This window comes from Coccinella septempunctata, chromosome 1 (genome assembly GCF_907165205.1).
Source record: "Coccinella septempunctata chromosome 1, icCocSept1.1, whole genome shotgun sequence".
Lineage (NCBI taxonomy): Eukaryota > Metazoa > Arthropoda > Insecta > Coleoptera > Coccinellidae > Coccinella > Coccinella septempunctata.
The window spans coordinates 13,319,605-13,342,426 of record NC_058189.1 but is presented as its reverse complement, the minus strand read 5'-3'; the positions used below and the strand labels follow the sequence as shown (position 1 = coordinate 13,342,426).

At 35.0% G+C, this 22,822-nt stretch overlaps 1 protein-coding gene across 1 annotated transcript; it reads left to right on the top strand.

Annotated features, from left to right (window-relative positions):
• The first annotated feature begins 211 nt into the window (after positions 1–211).
• LOC123313010 (sodium-coupled monocarboxylate transporter 2-like) lies at positions 212–18,272 on the top strand. The gene is made up of 8 exons (XM_044897671.1): positions 212–594; positions 3,988–4,265; positions 10,298–10,517; positions 12,684–12,824; positions 14,005–14,223; positions 14,413–14,683; positions 17,134–17,285; positions 17,851–18,272. Exons 1-8 carry the CDS (start codon positions 365–367, stop codon positions 18,152–18,154), a joined length of 1,815 nt encoding a protein of 604 aa, XP_044753606.1. The 5' UTR covers positions 212–364; the 3' UTR covers positions 18,155–18,272.
• The last annotated feature ends 4,550 nt before the right edge of the window (positions 18,273–22,822 follow it).

Below are 22,822 nucleotides of genomic sequence, written 5' to 3'. Positions count from 1 at the left end.
GTCATAAACGTGAGAAATGAATGTTAAACATAATAAAATTAATGCATTCAATTTTCACTTGTCGAAAATCTGCGGATATTGAGGATAATGGTAATGCATTGAATTCATTAAATAAAAACACCTTGGTTTATGGGATGAAATCTCCTTCATTGATAATTTATCATGAGTAAATCTAAGGCAAACTTCTCGAATCCTATGGTAAATAGCCCGTCTGATATGGTTCATTGTTCCTACTGATGTTCACTGGAAACACCCATTATATCGGAAATATACCAGAGTTTAAGTGATAAACCAATCTTTCTGTGTTATGCATTCGTTTTCCTTTGGAAATTTCACCCCCAAGCTCAACTGAATAGTTCCCAAAATGGGATTTCAAAATTTATCAACATTAGTGACCACTTCATTACCCACCATAAATCTCAAAACAATATCTTTTTTTTGGTATGATTATCTACTCTTCACCGTAGTGTTGGGATTCAGCTCTCTAATCGGTATATTTTTTGGGTGCTTTCGTAAGCAAGATACCAAAAAAGAATATCTTCTGGGTGGCAAACGTATGAATGTGTGGCCTATCGCAATCTCTCTAGTGGCAAGGTAAGTACAATTATTCTTGTTTTCTGACAAATCCATTCTTTCCCTTGAGTAAACTCATTCGAAAATTATAGATTTTTCTTCTTGAAATACATATGTGAGTCAAAGATTATAGAGTAGAAAGATAGGAAACGCCCTCATATCGCTAGTACTAAAAACCGACTACATTTTGGCCAGTGAAAACACGCGTGACAATGAGATGGCGCTGAAAACGTATTGTCAATACAGAAAAACTGTTTAATAACAGTTTTCTGTTTTATAATTGAGGGGCGCAAAATTCGAATTATATTCCTTGTATTGAATTTCAATATTGTCCTTGTTGAGACAAGAAAACAAACATCCTGAGCGACAAAACAAAAGGATGGTTTTGTTTTGTGACCAGGATGATAGTTTTCATCTAAACATTGTTTGGAATCAATTGGTATCAATGAAATACGCTGTTGGATGTGAAAATTTTTTATTTGCAATCAATAAAAAATTCACAAAAATTTGAAATTATGGACAACGAATAGAGCTTTGACTAGGACACAAGAGTATATGGTTATCTGCTATAGGTACGTGAAAGCTGTGAAAACGTTTCAAATTAATAAACCTAGTTGAATTTGTACAATTTATATCAGAAATTAATATGAACCAATATTCAATTTACCATCATAGGATACACATTTCCGTTACTTTCATATTATTTACACAATTTTCAGAACCACAATTGAAAAAACCTTACAGAGGTATACAAGACCTGTATTCAAGCCCGTCAGTATAATTTCTTCATGCTTTTTTATGATTTCTTCATGGTATGGTCTCTTTATGACGCAATATACAAATTGATCAATGAATGAACAAAACACTCACAGAAGGTTTCATAAAACTTTGACTTTCCAAACAACAATTTGACAGTCACCCGATTCCCAAATCGAAATCCAAAAAACTCCTGCATTTCTGAATATATTTATGGCAATTGAGAATCTTTGAATGGACGTATAAAAGTCATAATTTCCCCTAAATGGACCCTTCATGCAAGGGATGCTTCCTGCATAAAACAATTTACGTGGATGAACAGTTCTCAATTGAATTGAAGTAAAGTTCATTCAAATTAGTCAAAAATTTCAATAATCAGCGAAACGAGCTTGATAAACAAAAGGCGGTACGAGAATCAAACATTCAAAACCAATTTGATCAAAATGGCCATCTGAAATCTCAGAAATTTCATATGTTTCTGTGAAGGCCCCCCCGAATTGATATTTGGACCAGTCATAGGGCCTTAAAAACACATTTGAAACACAGATGACGCTCACATCACTTTAGTCGCTTCGTTCCTTATCTTTCTACTCTAAAATCTTTGATGAGAGTATTTCAAAAGTGGCAGTCTTGATATAGAGAAACACTTTACAAATAATTTCTTATAATTGAGAAGGGACGGGAAGATATAAGAACAAGGAATAAGCGCTCCAACTAATAACTTATCTATAAGTAGTCCTTCTCTACATCAGACAATAATTTTTTCCACGGTAGTAAGGATTGATTTTCTTTCAAATATCATCATTCTTTGCTGCTCTGTCGTATAAAATTATGTGTGCAATTTACGGAGGCGTACAAGGGCCACAATATTTTGATAATATTTTCCATATTCATATAATTGGGCCATATGCATAAAGAAGTAGTGAATGCTTTCACTTCAGTTTATTGAAAGGAAACTATACACTTTATAAGCAACTGACAAAGATAGTATTATAGTAAAAGCAAATGCTTTTCTTTATGCATACGACTCAGTGATTGATGAGAGGTAGAGGTTTTGTTTTCGTGATACAATATGTTTCTATTTAAATGAACACTGAAATTCATTCATATTGTGTGTTCGCACATTTATGACGAATGTGATTGTTATTTATACAGGATGTTATTTAATATTATTCAACTTTCCTATCATGATGATAGATAAAATCATATCAACGTTACGAAAATCTTATACTAGCTGTCCTATGACGGCTTCCCTCAATTCTCTTTATACAGACTGTTTTATAAAAAATTTTTCAATGTTAGGTACATCAGGATAGTATTAAAATCGATAAGGATAAGGATCACCACTTCAAACTTTTTGATAAAAACTTTCTACAGACACTTTTTCACTGGGAATAGTGATATTCATAATCGCCAACTGTTGAGTTTCACATACATTATTCTATGATTATTTTTGCTCTAGATTCTTTCCAAAAAGCCGTGGATGGGAACGCTTGGTCCTATTACCTGGAGGGCAAGATCGCCAGACCTCAATCGTTTTGATTTTTTCGTATGATGATATATATATAAAAATTCAAGACCCCAGTCTTGAATAGGGCTGATTTAGAGCGGAGGGTCAGAAAGGTCATCAGAGACTTTTCCCGCGTTATGCTGTTGAATACAGTGTATTCTTTTAGAAAAAAAGGTCGAATTTGTTTACATAATAATAATGGTACTCAATTTGAGAATTTTTCATGAGTTACATTGAAATTGAATATAGTAATTCTGATCTATATTTATACAAATTCTATGGACGGAAAGTTTCATATCATAGACAGGGAGATTTATTGAGAGTGGACGTTTTTGTTTTCAATGGTTTCATAGAATTCTGTCGAAAACGGGAATTTCACTAAAATGGTGATTCTGCCTTAAGTATAGAAGTAATATATATATTTTTGAAAAGCTTTTTTTTTGTATAACATGAGATCAAAAAAAAAGATATCATCCGTATTTGAAAAAAAAGAATTAATTTTTTCTACATCTTCAGTACAAGAGATAAAAAAAAATTAATATAGTACCGTATTCCCAGTGGAAAAGTGTAAAAAGTTACGGCACATTTTCGAAATCGACAAAAATCAAAATTTGGCAATGTCTTCAGGACAAAAGATATCCTGAAACTGTTTCCACTAATTGACTCTTCACGAAAATGGAGCCCAGGGCTCCCTTCAACGTTTTTCCCTATCTACTTAGTCCGGAAGTACCAGAAAGAGCCAAAATTAGGCGTTTTGGGATTCCCTGTACATAATATTCCTTGTCCATTGTGATAGCCTCACGAGCATGTCTACATTCGAAAAACAACTTTTTTCATGAAACATCATGTTATAGAACATCCTGTAAGGTTGTCATAATGTTGTTATGACCTCTCATAGATGAAAACTCAAATTATAACAAAGAATACTCTCACTCTGTCTAAATAATCATCAATTCATCATAAATGTGGGAACACCCAGTATTATATGGACTTTAGCTGAAAATATTTTTGAAATATTATGTGGCCTTTCTACGCCTTCGTAGCAATTCAATAAAAATTGAGGGAACGTTTTAAGAATTGGGATTATATCCCTGAATCTGAAAAGGAGTTTGAATATGAATAAGCCTCTATGAATGAATGATTTTCAGCCATACTTCAGCAATCACTGTACTTGCAATACCAGCAGATGTATATAGATATGGTCTTGGATTTTGGCAAGGATGCATATCCTTATTTCTTCTGCATTTCACCACTTCCTATATCTTTCTACCAGTCTTCTACAAACTAGAATTGACAAGTATCTATGAATATTTAGCAATGAGATTTGACGAGAAAACGAGAATGATGGCTTCTGCATTGTACGCGGTCTCACTATTACTTTATTTACCCATAGTAATATACATTCCCTCCCTTGGATTTGCTACAGGTGAGTACATGAGCATTAAAGGATTTGTTTGCCTGCAAATCCACTCAACAGAATAATGGCTTCACTGATAACGACTAATTTTGTTATTTTCCATTCAATATTGATATTTACGTTACAACTTATCATAATTCCCAAGAATTTCCTCTGAATAAGTGGCAGAGTTATTGTTGGTCGCTACCAAGTGATTCACGATGTCAACAGCAATTTCGGAAAAAGTTAACTTTAACTACAAAATTAAGGGAGTATCACAAACTTCATATATTGCCCGAAATTGATTCTTATGTTTCCTACATGAAGTAGGATCATCCGTATTTTCCAAATTTTTATTTTCCTTTTACCATAACGAAACAGGAAACAGGTTGGAAAGTAGTAAAGTACTAGCAACTTGCATCTTCAAGGTAAATGAATAACCAATAACTATTTGCCAGAAAAAATTTGGATTAACCAAAATTTCGATTATCTGAAATCACTTTGGTCCACCTTATTTCGGATAATCGAGACTGTACTGTACTGCAATCGATTGCTGCAAAACTTGGCATCATAAGAGACATGCCTGTCCATTGACTATTTCAGAATTCGAAAGAAAATACTACCCCATTGTATCTGAATTAACAAAGGACTATGAATGCAGTCAGTTAGTTTATTGGGTATAAGTATGTGCTGTGTATGTGCAAGAGTTGATACTCTTAGGTATATGTATGTGCCATGTGCAAGCAATGTATAGTATACACTAAAGGGACTCCAAACAGATTGTGAAAGATAACCGAGTTACCATAGTCTAGTCTCACTCACTCTGAAAGGCATGCATAGTGCTCTCGCGCTCACACTCCCGGCTAAATAATTTTCATGTTTAGGGGATGTTTGGTCACTACTATTCGTCTGAATGATGATATATAACTTTTTTATAGTTACTTCAATGTCATATTTCAATATCAGACATGTGAAAATAAGTTTAGTAACACTCATTTTTAGTTACCTGGTATCTGCCCAGGTGTCACTAGGCAAGCTCTACAAGTTCGGAGGTATTCAATGCACATGAGACTCTACTGAGATCCTAAAGTTTCATCTGTGTGAAAATAAGTTATGTCTGGTCGCTCTAGGATCTTACTCTATTATAAGTTTTTCGAAAAAAGACGAACGTAATGTGCCAGTTGCAGTTCAGGTATCACCAATTTTGCTCACCCTGTACATCTCTTAATAGACGTAGGATAGGACTAAAAACCAAGCTAATCGACGGAATTGTACCTTAGGACGTTGTTGACACATCAAGAAAGTGAAATAATAATTATGTACATATATTTCCATAAAAACATTACCCTATTATCATTTCAGTTTTCAGTGTTAAAATAGACATCACCTTGTATGTCGAATTTGAAGTTATCGTTCTACTTTCCAAAAGGAGCCTAAATGCTCTAAATGCTAAGTTGTTAGGCTGACTTTCATTGAAGAAAAGTTAGTATCATATTGAGAAAAATTATTTACTCTTCACACATAAACTCATTATTTTGTTTAATCTGTCAAGCTTTTGGAAGGAGTGAGCACTATGCACATAAAAAAATACTACTACTATTACTACTACTACTACTATTACTACTACTACTACTATTACTACTACTACTATTACTACTACTACTACTACTAGTCTCGCACTTTTGGTTGTATCCAAATTTATTTCATTTATATTATTTTTCGTAATGACGGTATTTCTGCACAAAGAGCAAAGCGAGATTCCTTTCAAATCGTTTATACCTTTTCAAGTTCAAATTGGCGCTAATCAGAATCAAAATGACATGGTCAAAATCAATTTCAAACTGGCATTAATCAGAAGCAAAATGAAAATAATGAAGTGGCATTTATCAATTTCCAGTTGACAATAAACAAAATAACATTGTAACTGTAAAAGTCGAACATCAAAGTTCGAATGGAGCTGAATCAGTTGATCACACAGATTAACATACCTTACCAGCTCTCTGACTTTTTCTTTAAAAAATTATGAATTTTTCTGGTTGAAACACTTCGAAAGTATTATGTACTAAATACATTCGGAGGCTCTCAACTCTTCGCATAGTTTGCGAAATGAAATACATAAATAGGTAATTTTCAAACAACAGTGAATAGTAACAAACGTTGATTCTGAAACACAATGAGGGTCTGAAATCGTCTCTTTTTATGATAACTCATTGAGAAACGCTCGACTGTTGTTATATTCCTTTTCTGTTCAAAATTTGCAGATTAGAGAAAATCGTTCATAACAATATTTGCAAGGTAACGATTGTTAATATAGCAAAATTCATCGCTCATATCATTCCTTCTGCATCGGATATGCAAGATATAATTTTTGTGAGAAAATTTGTTTTTCTCACAATTGTTAATTTGTTTTAATTACTTAATTACGTTATTTACTGTCATTAAAAATATTTTCATGTGATATATTTTATATCAATGGAGAATTCTAATTCAGAATTACCAATTTGATTTCGTTTATTGTCAATATGCAATTGAATAATGCCAGATTGAAATTGATTATTGCCAACTTGCTTTTGATTTATGCCAGTTTGAAATTGAAGTGCCAATTGATTTTGACTAATGTCATTTTGATGCTGATTAGTAGTGTAGTAAGTAGTGGAAAACCTAGCGGCGACGCGCTTTGATGTAGGTATATAAAATTACAACATACTCTACAAGTATTTTGTAATGACAGAAAATAGTCACTTAGCTAGTTTATAGAACAGAAAACTTGAGAAAGTGGTCAGACCACATTTTAGTGAAACGCGGTGGGTCAGTACACCACAGAAGTTGCTGCCTTAACGATATGTCGTTTCAGGAGATTTGTGAAAATTCATTTATTGCTCGAATATCATATATTTATTTGAGAATAAAATAGTCAGACCACATATCAATAGAACAGAGGCAGTCAGCAGTCACCCAAAGTACGCATATTGTAATTTTACATAAATCAAAGAGTTGTTCCAGTTGTCCCACTACCTGACCTTGAGAATGGGTGCTGACTCATGTACACCACCAAAACTAACTACAACTACATAATATTTAAATATGAGCCATTACAAAACTCTGGCGGATTTTCGTCGCCAACTCTCGTATCTTTTTCTAATTTTGACATATAACACTTTTTAAAACTCATTGACGTTTTGAAACGTTTTAACGTTTCAATCAAGTCAAGTTTTAACTTTTCGCAACCAATTACGTAAAGTAAAATATTTCGCAACTGACAATGAAACGATACTTGCTTTCATAGTAACAAAGTGAAAAATTGAATGATTTCCGTCATTAGACGATTTTAAAGGATTCTCCGAGAGAAGCTTTTAAAGACGTTTCTGGTACTATTAATTTGAATTCATAGCAACATCCTATTCAAAATTAGAAAAAATATTGTGTGAAACACTATTTTTCATATTTCGCGTTCTTTTACTCTCATGACGAAAAATAATGCTTTTCCCAACTGGTGGCACAAATAACTATTTCATCATCTGTTGCGAAATGTTTTCGTAACTGGTTACGAAATGTAAAACGATTCAAAACGTCACTTTATATGTCAAAATCAGAAAAAAGTTCATTCTGATTCTGAAATACAAATGTCCCTGGTAACGTGGCGCCAAATTGTTTTAATCCTCTCATTTCATTATACTTGTTGCGTTTCATTCACGTCACTGATTAGATAATACTTCAACAAACATATAGTAATGTTAGTTACGAAGAGTTTGCTTGTTTCTTTGATTTCCGTAATCCAAAATAAATTCAACCTATATTCAAAGGCAAACTATTTTGTCTTTTCATATTTAAAAGATTTTGCTTCTTAAGGTTTTGAGATATGATCTTTCGTAGTGGAAAAGTGGGCTTTCATTCAATTTAATTTGACAAGCTAAGGCACAAAAAACTCGTGAAAAATCAAACACTTTTCAACGAAGGGCGAAGAATTTTGGAATAGTAGAGAGCCTTACAAGTTTTTCTGGATGGTTGGTGGATTGGTAGGTCAAGACCTCAATGACGTTTTTTTTCTCGGATGCATTGCGCTGCTATGGAAATATCGATATTTTAGCTTAAACTTCAACGTCTTCGATAATATTGGATTTTTTTTTCTCATTGCTGTGAGTCTATATACAGGGTGATTCCGGAGGAGGCTGTCAGATTTTAGATGAAGTTAATACTAGACAAGACAGTTTCGAAACAGAGCCCTCGCTACGAGCCTCAGGTCTGTCAGTTTTTGTCATCAAAAGGTTTCGCTCATCGAATTTCGCAGCACATTGAGGGCAGTCCAGCACAGTACAGCAGAGCCTAGCCTAGTAGAGGATTTTGTAACGAATGCAATCAAATAAAACGCCGCATCAATATGTCCAATGACGTAGCAGAGCAGAGACCTAAGCGACGTGGTAACAGATTACTCTGTCTACTCTGCGTCGGTTGTTGAGTGCACACAGTTTCCTCTGAAGAAGTTTTCTCTTCCAATCTACTTTGGAAATTTTAGATATCATCAAAATAGATAATTTTTGTATAAAAGTGTTCATACCTCGAACATACTGTGAGTTTTACTTCAGTTTCGATAGGCTGTTGTGCATTACAACCTGTTCCTTGTGTTTTAGTTTTAATCATATCATGTAGTTCTTCAAACTGTTGTTTAGTTAGTCGAAAATACATTCTCATTTGAACATCACTTACCTAGTTCTTTCAATAAATTGATTTCCCCATAAGTGCTTCTTTTCCTTAAATAATCACTTTTCCATATTGATTACTTATGCCTTTTGGACAAACTATATAACGACTGGATCCATATTTTTATGTGAAACTAACCAAAAGATACAGAAACAACTATCTATGTGCAATATGCGCCCATCGCTCCCCTATGCTCCGCTAGGTTACGCTACTCTCAATATGCGGGCATCGTTCAGGCAGAGCACAGGAATAGTATGTATTTACTCCACTGCCTTCAGTGTGCGGCTAGCCTTAGGCTAGACGCACATTGAGGGAAGTCCAGCACAGCACAGCAGAGCCTAGCCTAGTAGAGGATTTTGTAACAAATGCAATTAAATAGAACGCCTCATATTCCGTCTGTTCCGATATTCCTGAACAGTACTGTCAGTATTTCAGAGACGATGCCTATTGGCCTAGTCGTTCGAGTTCTATTGTTATTCGATTGCGGGCCAGTAAAACCAGCAATATCGGAACAGGCCCATTGGACGTAGCAGAGCAGAGGCCTACACGAATGCGCACACTTTCCTCTGCAGAGTGACCACGTTTCTTCAAATGAAACGGTTGAACTTCATAAAAATGGAATTGTTAATTGAAATGGTTCGCGGAAATAAGGTGCTTTACGATACGAGTAACAACGACTACATGCGTGCAAAGTACAAAGATGAAATCTGGGAGGAGATTAGCAAAAATTTGGCGAAACTTTATAAAAACAAAATATTTTCTATTTCCAAATCTGATTCCGAATCCAAAAGTAGGTTTAACTGAGCGGCTGGATCCATATTATCGTAAGAAACTAACCTAAAGACACAGAAACAACTAATCTACAATCTACTTGCAATATTATGCGCGCATTGCATATGTGGATCACATAATTAGTTTTCCTCTATAGTTCCATGATACCTTCCCTATGCTGTGCTAGGCTACGCTACTCTCAATATGCGGACATCATTCAGGCAGAGCACAGGAATGATTTTCCTCTGTAGTTACTCCGCTGTGCTGTGCTAGGCTATGCTGCCCTCAATGTGCGACTAGCCTAAACGTGGTTCACAATCTCCGTACTGACTGCAAAACAAAAACTGGAGGTGCTCCACTCACGAAAAATTTCGCTCTGAACTACGCTTTGTTTTGAGAACTGCGAAAATTCACTCGAAGCGAGTAATAGATGCCCGAGTGATTTTCGCTAGGGAATTTCGCTAATGTATAAGCAGCTTTACGAAGATAAATAGTTGAATAAAATGCTTGACTATTCTTTTGAGTTGTTTATTACTCAAAGATATAATAAACACTTATGTTTCTTAATTTTATGACATCATCATAATTTTTAGCAACTGGAATAGGCGTTCACGTTGTTGCACCAATAGCTTGTGGAATATGCATATTTTATACAACAATTGGAGGTCTTAAAGCTGTTGTTTGGACAGATACCTTCCAGTTTACCCTCACCGTAGGATGTTTGGTTGCAGTTTTGATGTTAGCATTAGAAAAAGCTGGAGGTTTCTTTACCATGTGGAACACTGCTCTAGAAGGTCACAGACTCGATGTCAGGTAAGTTTATATAGCTTTTATAGCGTTTAGAAACAATCCCTGTCAAGAAGGCATTGAAATTTTGATGGTGATTGGTGGTTGACACTCAGTGCTTAGTCATAATACTTAGATCCAACTTCAACACTTTTTGCTTATCTTTCAACAATAACAAAATAGTTTATTGGAACAAGATCCAAAAGGCTATCGACCGAGGTCCTTCAGTCAGTTTTGAAAACAATATCGAACAGACAAATATGTGAAATAATCACATATTCATATGAAAATAATAAACTGCAAGTGAACACAGTAAACTAGGTTGCGAACAACTTTTGGAATTCTGGCAGTTTAGTGTTTAGCATTAGCGATGTCTTTCTGTGGGCTCTTCTCTTTGGATTTCTTTCAATGCAGTAGGTTTTCAATGTTTTTGTGCTGCTCTGCTTCACTGCGAATTTTTTCCAGAATTTTTGCATCCGCTCTTCAATTGGTGTTATTTGAGTCACCTCATATAATAAGTTTTTGGGAGGGTTATGTAAAGGATTATTGGGGTGTCTCATTTTTGTGATTGCCCTAAATGATGTGGTCTCTGCTGTACCAAGGAACTTCATGACAGTTTCCCTACTGGTGATGTAGAGGGTATGGCAGTATTCTAATTCTAACAGAGGGTGGCATGTTATTTTATACATATATGAGTCGTCATTTTGATGCTTATTCCTTTGTTCGTGTAGGTTAAGGACCTAAAGTGCTTGCCCTAGTGACACCTAGATATTTCACACCTTGGTGAGTTCGGTGTGATGTAACGAGTATGATGGAAGATTACAAATTGCGATTTTTCCGGAAATATGTAAATATACATAGAATGTGGTGGAATCTGCAGGTTTTTTTTCGTTTTCTTAATAGTTCTATTGTGACTCATGAGTGTGTGGTCGTCGGCGAATTGTAAGACATAAAGGGTTATGATCATAGGCATCGTGCAAATAAACCTCACTAAGCATTGTTGCATGTGGGGAGCCTTGTGGGATGCCCTGTTCGTTGTGCAATAGTGTGGATTAGCAGCAATTCACTCTCACCTGAAAAGTACGATTGATTAAGTAGGCTCTTAAGAGCCATATTCAGAGCAAAGGACAACCTCGAATGAACTTTTTTACGAATTTTCGGCCGCTATCCCGACAGCTTGATTTTCTTCCCCCTTTTTAAATTATCTTGTCTCCTTGGTTGAGACCGTGCATTTGCACGGGAATAACCACACGAATAACACCCTTTTTCAGCGTTTTGATCTACGATTCTTCGACTCGTCCAGGTATTTTTACATTCTTTTGCCGAGACCTGCTTCTCGCATAATTGATACACTTTTATGCTGTGAACTGCTGATATTCTCATGTTTGATGCCCTTCACTTCATAATCGTTGTGCTTTCTTGTAGTTTTACCAGTCCCTCAGCCATTTCCAAACCCTCCCTCAATAACGCTACCCCCTTATTCTTCATCAAATTCTCATGCAACCCCATTTTAAACAGATTCAGTATCACTTTTTTATTTTTATTTTTGATTCCACCCCTAAAATGCGAAGCCTAGTACAAAATGATAATTAAGAACTTAAATCCAACTGAACATATCCTGGCAATTTAACTACCGTAAATTTTGTTGCTACAATTCTGAATAGGGTAAGTCATCATATCCCTTATGGGATCACATGCCTCGCCTTCTAGTTTAAATTATAATAGGGTGAGGGTTTCTTCCTCATTCCATCAGTCCAATCTTGACCGAAACTCCAATTTGTAAAAATACCGCTTTGCGTCTTCCCCCGAAAAACCATCCAATGTTGTCGCAATCATCTTCAACGAATACATGAAAGAGAATTGCATATAACTCTTTGGAGCCGATGATTGTTCCGTTTTTAGGAACGCCAACCCTAAAGGGTCGGTTCATGTAGCGTAACTAGGATCTAAGACGTAAGAAAGGGATCAATCTAATGGGCAGATGTCCATTACGTGGACGCCATTTGCATGAACCCACCCTTAAATTTATTATGAAATCGGCCGTTACTTCACTGAACGTTGTGTAATGTAAATAATGTTATTCAAAAGGGATGAATTATAAACCTATTTTTGTTTTAGCTATTTTCAAAACTAACTCTAACTACATGCATAATTTGATGCATGGAATAATAATAAATAACCCATATGTTTCAGTTTTGACCCAGATCCTACGAGAAGAGACGGATTCTGGGCCGTAGTTATTGGCTTAACTTTTATGTTTACTGCTCAAAACAGTATAAACCAAGGATGTATTCAAAAGTTTCTTGCCTTACCAAGCATAGCCGATGCCAAGAAGTAAGTCCTTTGAAATTTATATATTACCTCAAACTCATAATACAGGGTATAAGTAAATGATTGTCACTTCGCAGTAGGTGTCGAAATATTCTTGTTTCACAGATTAGAATTACTTTTAAGGTTCACAAAATCTCAATAAGAATTGAAAATATAATGCATAAGCGTAAACAGGCGGGCCAGGGTAGCCACCCCCAAGAAGTCTCAGTGCCCCTCTACTTAATCGACAAAATTTTCAAGCAAGCAAGTATAAAACTACTATGAGCTTCCCAGACCTTTCCCCCTTCCAAAAAAATCCTAGATACGCCATTAGTGCATTAATTATCATCATTGCCATAGACGATTTGAAAGTTCCATTATATTTGTCATAATGGAGCCGCAATTGATAATTCACAGCCCGCTGCGTTGTTACAATCATTTATAAGGACTCTGTATAGGTACACATTGTATTCAAAGGTCAGGCTTTTTTATCAGAGGGTAGAACTTATCGAAGTAAAGGGTTTCACAAAAAATCATCTATACAAAACTTTTAAAAATGACGAAGTTGCAGAAAAATTCGAAAATAATTACTGAAATAGACCATGATACGACCCTAGATCATATGTGATCTGAATTATTGCATCTAGTAATGACTGAATCAACCATATGGTTTGAATATGGTTTAGAATATCGACCCGTTCGATTTTTGCATGTGAATGTGATTGCGGAATTTTTCTCAGTATTTAGTAACTTGAACCATTTTATATTTTATGAAATAGCTCATTTCGATACCAACTGACAGAAGAAGACCTCATGTGAGTGGAGGCCTGTTAATCTGAAGAACTCGCCTATGACATTCTGAAAAAATTATATTATTACTAATAATATAATTCGAGAGAATGTTTCGGGATTAATCTCAGGGAGTTGTTCATCTCAGCACTTGAATCGCGTTAAATCTCTCGATTCTATTATAGTTATAGTATTGTAGTAGAAGTATTGACTTGTGTCAGAGAGTGCTTGAGTCTACTCTCGAAACTATTGTGTCGCAGGTGGACCATTAAAAAATACTAATTGTTCATGCGTTTTAATCCGTGTAAAAATGAAATCAGAAAATAATTAGTAAATACTAACTTCGAAATATCAGTAGACCATTCAATTTCTTGCTCAAATCCAGAGCAATTATTAAAAACAAAAATATTTACAGATCCTGCTTTATATATACCCAAGGATGTATTATAGCAAAAACTTTGAGCATTTTAATTGGACTCACCATGTATGCAATATTTGCTGGATGTGATCCATTTACTACAAAGAAGGTAGAAAGGAATGACCAGTTAGTTCCATACTTCATCGTAGACGTTGGAAGTAGTGTCCCTGGATTATCTGGCCTCTTTTTCGCTGGTGTTTTTTGCGCTGCTTTGAGGTAAATACAATGGCAATGGAGTATAGGTACTAGACAGTTTGGTTAATTCCAAATTGAGTTAATCTTTTAGAATATCTACCTAGTAGGTAACGCAGGAATCATTTTCAAGTTTACTTACATTGTTTTTAACGTAAAATTGCGAAAACATTAGGTTAAACCTCTACATGCAAAAAAATTCTTTTTTTTCAGTACCTTATCGGCGAATCTTAATTGTGTGGCAGGAACTTTGTACACCGACTTCATATCTAAAGTGATGGATCCAAAAGTTTCAGAAAAAGTCGCTAGTAACATACTGAAATTGTTAGTTATTATTGTAGGAGTGTGTGGTTGTTTGATGATATATATCATTGAACATCTTGGTGGAATAGTACAACTCAGTATTAGTTTGAAAGGAATCGCTGATGGACCCCTTCTAGGAGTTTTTGCCATGGGTGTTTTGAGCAGAAGGATCAATTCGAAGGTAGAGTAACCAGAAATCGACTATCAATTACTTAGCACTGTTGTTGGAGGCATTTTTCTGTTACGTCTTTGTTTTATGAGGTCTTTGAAATCTCAATCGCATCATCTATTAAGGATGATACATAGCAACAAATAACGATCAACATTAACAATCGAATTTATTTCTTCACTCAAATGAATATACAAAGGTGAGGGAGAAGAAAACAACAACAAGAATGTATACTTCTCAATGTTGTCAATGTTGTTATCCCAAAAAATTTGGATCCTGCCAATATTTTACGCATTACTTATAATAAATAACACTGATCGACAAAATTATAGCTTTGTTCTCCCACCTAAGGAAAATATATATATTTTTAATCGTCGTAGCCAAGGTATAAACGCACGATAAATAAAAAGTGGAAGTTAGCTCTTGTTGTTTTTTAATAATTATATTCATGATTTTTAACAAAAACAATGCATTATAATATTTGCAATAGTGTAAAAGATTCCGATCGCTTAGATCTTTTGTCTTTTCTGCTGTAGGACGACTCCAGTATTTCTCTAACGATGGACCAACAATAATCCGCAGGCATAGAGGGTTCCCCTTTGCCTTGGCAGCGTTTTTCGAATGACGCGATGTCTTGATGGAATCGCTCTCCATGCTCGTCACTTACGGCTCCCATATTTTGTGGAAAGAAATTAATATGTGATTGCAAAAAGTGTATTTTCAAGCCCGTTTGCAACAGCCGAGAATTCTCTAGAGAATTTGGTCGAAAATTCATGCGCCGTGAATTATATACCGTTGCATACGCACTTTCGGTAGAATTTTCTGTTCAGTTGCATACAAAATAATCTCTGCCGTTTTCTTGCGAGAATTTTGTAGAGAATTCTCCAGAGAATTCTTGGCTGTTGCAAACGGGCTTTAAGGACATGTTGCATCCCATTTTTTGATTAGCCTGTAACATCGTTTTGACGATATTTACATATTGCGGAGATTTGTGATTGCCAAGAAAATTTTTGGTCACTTCTACAAAGGACAACCAGGCTTCTTTTTCGAAGTCATTCAATGCTGCCAGAAACCGAAATTGTTTCAATAGTTTGTTTATTTTATAAAGTATCGTAGAGTACAGAAGTGCGAACATGGACAATTCACGCATGTCTTTTATTTTGATAACGGGAACTAAACAAACGTAAGTACTATTATTTTTATAATAAGGTGAGGAATACCTAACAAAAAAAATATAAATCTCTTAGGTGGGACATGTTGCATCCCATTTTTTGATGAGCCTGTAACATCGTTTTGACGATATTTACATATTGCGGAGATTTGTGATTGCCAAGAAAATTTTTGGTCACTTCTACAAAGGACAACCAGGCCTCTTTTTCAAAGTCATTCAATGCTGCAAGAAACTGAACTTGTTTCAATAGTTTGTTTATTTTATAAAGTATCGTAGAGTACAGAAGCGCGAACATGGACAATTCACGCATGTCTTTTATTTTGATAACGGGAGCTAAACAAACGTAAGTACTATTATTTTTGTAATAAGGTGAGGAATACCTAACAAAAAAAATAGAAATCTCTTAGGTGGGAGAACCCTTGTTGAATAGTGTAATTTACCTCTCGAAATCTCAACACGTTTTGTATTCCAGTTCAGCATTCTCGGTTCATTTGTTGATAAAGCATGTCTACAAGCAATGATTCAAAAGTTTACGAATTCGTAAGCAATACTTCTCGTGGTAATCACTGCTTCAATCTTTCTAAGGTTAAAAGGCCAGTAGTTTTGACCATTTTTCTGATCATCCCGAATATAGAATGAGCTGAAATAACTCTAGAAAGCTTCGAAATATCAGTGAAGTCATATGGTCAAAGTCAATGATGAGGAATCCCAGAATATCTTAATTTATTCGTAAAAAAATTTGAAAAAACGAAGTTTATATCCTTTTCCTGTTATGCTTTTATGTTGTGACAGGTTATGAGAGACTTTGAAGATCACTTTAATTCCGGATATTCGAGAGGAAGCTGAGAAAATGAGGAAATTAAGGGAATTTCCACGACTACTTCATATTCATCTATACTAGTACTAGCACAGCCATCTTTATTTGTGGATTGTTCAAAATGGCTGTGGTACTAGTATATTTAGATTATCTACTAATTGAAAAGGTTTCGGAACATTATATTCATTTGAATTATTAAACTACATTGAGCTGGTTGCGAAGAGAGTCGAACAAATCTCTGTGACATGCTCGTTTATTCGAATTCCGAAAAAAAAATTGTTTAAAATTAATAGATATTGTCAAGTGAGTATTATAATGAAAATCTTATCAATCAGCTTTATGGAATTCGATATACAAAAAGTATACCTATACCGACTCTTATTTGGTATCTACAATTATTCAAAGATAGAATAGAATGGATAACTTGTCACTTCATGCATTTTCAAACGAAACCTAAAAAATGAACTTTTATAGGGTGCATTCTATGGGGCTCTTCTGAGCATGCTCTTCATGTCATGGTTCTTCATGATGGTAAAATACTATGAGAAAATGGGACATCTCAAGTATGAAGCGAAACCACTATCTACTGCCAATTGTACTTATATCTTCAATTTCAACGAGACGAGGTGAGTTAAAATTATTGTATACTCATCATGTCCCATGAAACCTAACAATTGGATTTTGACTTCCATTAGTTATTGCTTACACACTAGATAACAAGGAAATATTTCTTCGACTCTAAGTTACCAGGGTAGGTTTGCTATTTTTCCCTTTAAAGAATAGCTGCCGCTCGTGACAACCGAGGAAACGTCTTTACAATGGACCAAATGAAGAAAGGACACTGTATCTTGTACAAAATGCATCGTAGACCGTACAACTATAGGTTATTTGCAATCGTTTGTGTGTCCTCTATCCGCAGTTCAGCTATATGTAGATACACTGTAAAACATCCTGTGTATAACTTCCATAAACGTTAAAATTGAAAAGCAATGCTTGAAAAGATTTCGTCAGACTACAATAACTTCAATAATAATTATTTTAGTTTTTCTTGATAAAAATTATTTGAAGACTGATTAAAGTACTGGTGGTAAAGATAACATTCTTCATTTTCTTACACCAAAACAATTAAATTTCAAAGCATTCTGATACTTCGAATTGTCAAGCAAAATGATACTTTTTTTTTACTTTCAGTACCATAAGTCCTCCTCCATCTGATGACAACATATTCTACATGTTCAGGTTGAGCTTTTACTACTATACTGTAATTGGGACCATGATGTGTTGCTTTATTGGTTCGTGTATCAGCTTTTTCACGAATAAAAAGGACGATCCTATAGTACCCAAGAAATTATTATGCCCCTTGGTCCACTGGATGTATGACGATGAGGAAGATGAGATTGAGCAAGTGAACAAAAGCAACGGAGATTATTTCAATGTTGAACAAGCAATTCAATTAACTACAAGTCATGTAGAAGAAGCAGAAAAAAAAAGTTAAAGTGACATCTGAAAGACTACCGAAAAATCAAGTGTCTAATTCTCGAAATATTTTCCAAGCCTCCAAACAGTTAGAAAAAAATACAAACAACTGAATGTTTTCGACTTAATTTCTCCAGATATATAAAAATTCACCCATGTGCTATAATTAGTATATAAGATACTGAAAATTAAAGACAATTTTATATAATTCCACAACTAAATGTTACGAATCACCCTAAGTCATTGAACTAAAGTTTAACTTTAGTTCAATGCCCTAAGTACGCCCCTGTGCTCTCTGTCATTCCAGTCATTCTATAACATTGAACTAAAGAATGTTCAATGTTCAATGTTCTATAAGGACCATCCAGGTCAGTGCCGTCAGTGGTACAAGATTTCAGAAATTAAATTATGGTGGAGAGATGCTAGAGTTATTGAGGAGAAATAATAGTACCTAACCTACAAATTGTAAAATATGCATACGCTGACACAAATGAAACACTAATTCAAATTTATGATATTGTGTGATGATTTTGATATATCAAAGAAAATTATTGAATACATTGAAAATACAACGAAAAGGAAAACAAGGGTTGTGAACAACATGGATACTGACATTATTATCAAACCGAAAAAAAGAGAATAGAAAATAATCATATGGAAGACTGCGAACTTTGCGTTATGTCCTACCTAACTATTTCGAACGTATAAAACCATTATAATATTGCCAAATTGGCAAGTTTCAATTAGTTCAATTCAGATCGTAACACTTGTTGATATTCATATCGTCTGGGAATGTATCCTTATTATTGCCAAGAGTAATCTTTCTTCATATTTAGGATATTAGGACAAGGAGTTGGTTATGAGCCGACTATATTTTGAAAGAAATCTAGTTTTTGAGCATAATATTGGATCAATCGAAATTATGGCACAATTACTTATTACGATGCTACGTCCGATCCAAAACGAATAGTGGGGTCATATTTATACAGGTTAGGGGTCTCCTTGCGAATGTTTCAATGTTCGCAAGGGTTAGAGATTGTTAGGTGGTTATTTATTATATAACTCACAGACATCAATTCTACTATGGTTGGTGTTACTGTAAAGATTCTGTAAAGCTGCATCCAAATTATGCAGCAAGTAAATCAAGGATATTTTCTGTGATGCCGCTGTGTGTGTATCATCGGCTTGTGCCGACATGCCGCTGTGTGCCGCTGAAAAATCGCTCAACTGTCGGTCTCCGTCACTCCGTCAAAGGAAGCCAATGGAAATGTGTAGTTAAGATGTGTCGACCGCTGGCCTCGAGCCAGTGTTGCTAATCGGCGGATTTTTATCCGAATTGCGGATTTTTTTAGCTCTCGCGGATTTTTTTCGGATTTAAAAATATTTCGGATATTTTCGGATTTTTTTTATGTTCTACAGTTTCAAAGAATTTCTGAAGAAATTGAATTATTCAAATCAATTATTGAGGCTCTTGCCACTAGATGATTGAATAATTCAAATCAATAGTAGAGGCTTCGTCCACTAGATGTCCCGTTATAATTTATTGGCATTGAACTTTCTTTAGTTCAATGTTTATTGGTCGAAATATATCGTGGTATATTCCTATTGGGAACTGGAGAAACCAGAGAAATTGTGTGCGTGTAATTTAAAATACGACTTTCTCACGAATAGAATATTTTTTTTGTGAAGAATTGTACGATCTGCAAAGTTTCTTGAGGTTTACGAAAATGTGCGAGCTTTGACCTCATATAAAAAAACTATACAAGCGGGATCGATGGGGATTTTTGGAAAAGTATTTGTTTATGTTTAGGTAATGAAATAAATAACGTATTCGGCTTTCTAGACCTGGTACAAAATTCAGCTACCACTAGAGGGCAGCATATTCGCAGCTCAAAAAGGCTAGTGAAGATTTTTCACATTGAAAAAATGATTGGAATATTGAAAATAGAAAATTGTTTATCTGTTTTCTTAATTATTTAATTGTTCGATGAACGAGCGGATTTTTTTCGGATTAAATTACGGAAGCATCGGATTTTTTCGGATTTTTTGTCAGATATTTCGGATTTTTCCTTAAATTACCATTGGCAACACTGCCTCGAGCGGCTTCAGTTAGTTCAGTTGCAACTTTGAGTATTCAATGGTGAATACTCAAGGGCTGCAATTTAGACCCTGTACACGCATATTAATGTGAATGCGTCGTATCTCGTTGGCATGTCCGATGAGATTTTGCCGAGCGGCTTTGCAGGTGTGTATGTGGATGCACCGTTGGGTTGTGCCGATATTGCATCCACAACATCGACTTTGCCGATGGGCACACAGTGGCATGATGTGCTGTGTGCCCAGCGTCGGCAGCGTCAAAGCCGCTGTTTAGCCTAGTTGCACACACACCGATTTTTGGACGGCCGGTATAAAATCGGCTGACATTTTATCGGTAGTAGTTGCTTGCACACTCACCGGATTTTTACCGTCCAAACGATCAGCCAACTAAAGTCGACTGAAATGGTCGGTAAAAAACATTGAACTCAAGAAAGAACTCCATCTTGAGTTCAATGGTAAACAATCGGTGCTTGTACAAACGTGTAATTAGTCACGTACGCCAGTGCATCCCGATATTGCCGGTATTGGACGGTTTCCCACCGGCATTTTACCGTCACCGATCAGTGGTCGGCGTATGTGCAAGGTCCCGTTCCCACACGTGGTTCACTATTGGAATTTGGACGACCGATATAAAATCGGCCGTCCAAAATCGGTGTGTGTGCAACTAGGCTATGTGTAGTGGAGTAACGTTAGACTGTAAAATGATAAAATGTATCCCATATACCCACGGAACATGCATCGATTTCGAAAAAACCTTTTTTATCAGATTCTTCATATTACCTATGAGAATGTTTACCCATCAGAAATCCTTGCTTCCTTCGAAATACGTCAATTTTTTCAAAAATATACAGGGTATCACAATAGTATCGAAATTGTTAGAATAACTTGGAGGGAGAGCATTTTAGAAAAAAAGTTTTCGAACAAAAGTTGCAGGGTTTTTCCCTGGCTATCAGATGGCGACTATGGTTTCGACCATGACCTTGATATTCAAGGTCAATTGCGGTTTTTTCGTGGGAAACCTCGTACTTTGGACGCCCAAAATGAAATCGAGAAATTTCGAAATATGACCCTAATTCATGCCTTCCTTCTGACCTTGAAGCCCCCGCAACTTGAAACAAGTAAAAGTAATGGATCGGCACAAAAAATACAGAACATTTCTAAGGAAAATATTGCCCAAAAAAGTTTAAAGGTTTTTTCTCCACTATGCCATGATGAATTCGGCCTTGGCGCTGACCTTGAAAGCCTTTTATTCAATGAAATCCTATGATTTTGGAAATCGAATATTCGTTGCTTTTATTTTTGGAGTCATGCAGAAGAAATAGATCCCTTTTAGAAGAGCGCTTTTTTTTCATGAGCCAACATATCTGACATATACTTCTGGAGTTCTGAAATGCCTTCCTGGCAGGTTATTCTACCTCTTTAGTACCTCTTTAGTATTTATCGTACATTTGTAATTGTTTGAAACGAAAGTTAGTAAAAATAATAGTTTGTTTTTCTGTCAAAGTATATGAATAAACATTATATTGATGCTAAATTAGTTCTAATCAATCATCATCAACCTCGTCAACTTACTTTTAAGGTTGGTTTCTTCGAATTTTTGGTATTCTCATGTCAATAAAGAAACTGGAAGAAGTTGGTGAAATTTTGTGTTCGGAGAAGATTCATCACATCAATGAAAAACTATATTCCGAAAATTACTCCAAATTTTTTTCAGGTTTTTTGACGATAACTCGGTCAATTTTCGTGGTATGGAATAGGTCTTTGGACCATTTTGTAGAAAATTTTCAAAGCTATGATCTCCCGTAAAGGAATTTTTTTAAAGAACTCCACTTTCAAAATTATTATCTTCAAATGCATAGGAAAAGCGAACTTTTACTGTAAAATGCAAACTTCAAAGGTTCATAACTCATTAATTTTTGATGCTACATAAAACAAATAAACGAAAACCGTTTTATAGTAGGTAAATGGAAAATATTTCATTTTCGCATTCTTGCTATGTTCTCGTATATGCTTTAGTTTTTGAGTAATTTGAGAAATAATTAAATTTTTTGTTCAATTCTAAAAATCTTCTTCTAAAAGTCTTCTCACTTGATTTCATTTTTTTTTTCCAAACCGGACATACAAGACGGGCCAGATTATTGGATAACCTTGACAGTAGTCAAGTGCTAGGAAGTGTGAAAGGATTTTCGTCTATGCTCTATTCTGGTGGTGATAATGAGGGAATTAAAAAAAAAATTATGCTGAAAAATAACGATATTGAAGTTTTGAATGTCATAGCTCCGCCAATATTTGCACAATTCATTTTTGATAGAGTTAATTTGGAAGTTCTTCTCAAGTACTTCAAAAAGGGTCCTATAAATTTTTCCCGAATTTGTCTTTGTTTTTCTACTATTTGATGATGAACGTTTAACATTCAGTAGTTTTCGAATTCATACTCAACATAGTTAAGTCATAACTCGGTTCATATTGCATTCAGATAGTTCGTTAACAGCTAGTTTGATTTGTTTTTTATTAGGCTACAATTTTGTTTTTAACAAGTTTTTCGATAAAGCTCATAGTTTTTCAGTTATTCGTTAAAACCCTTTTGAAA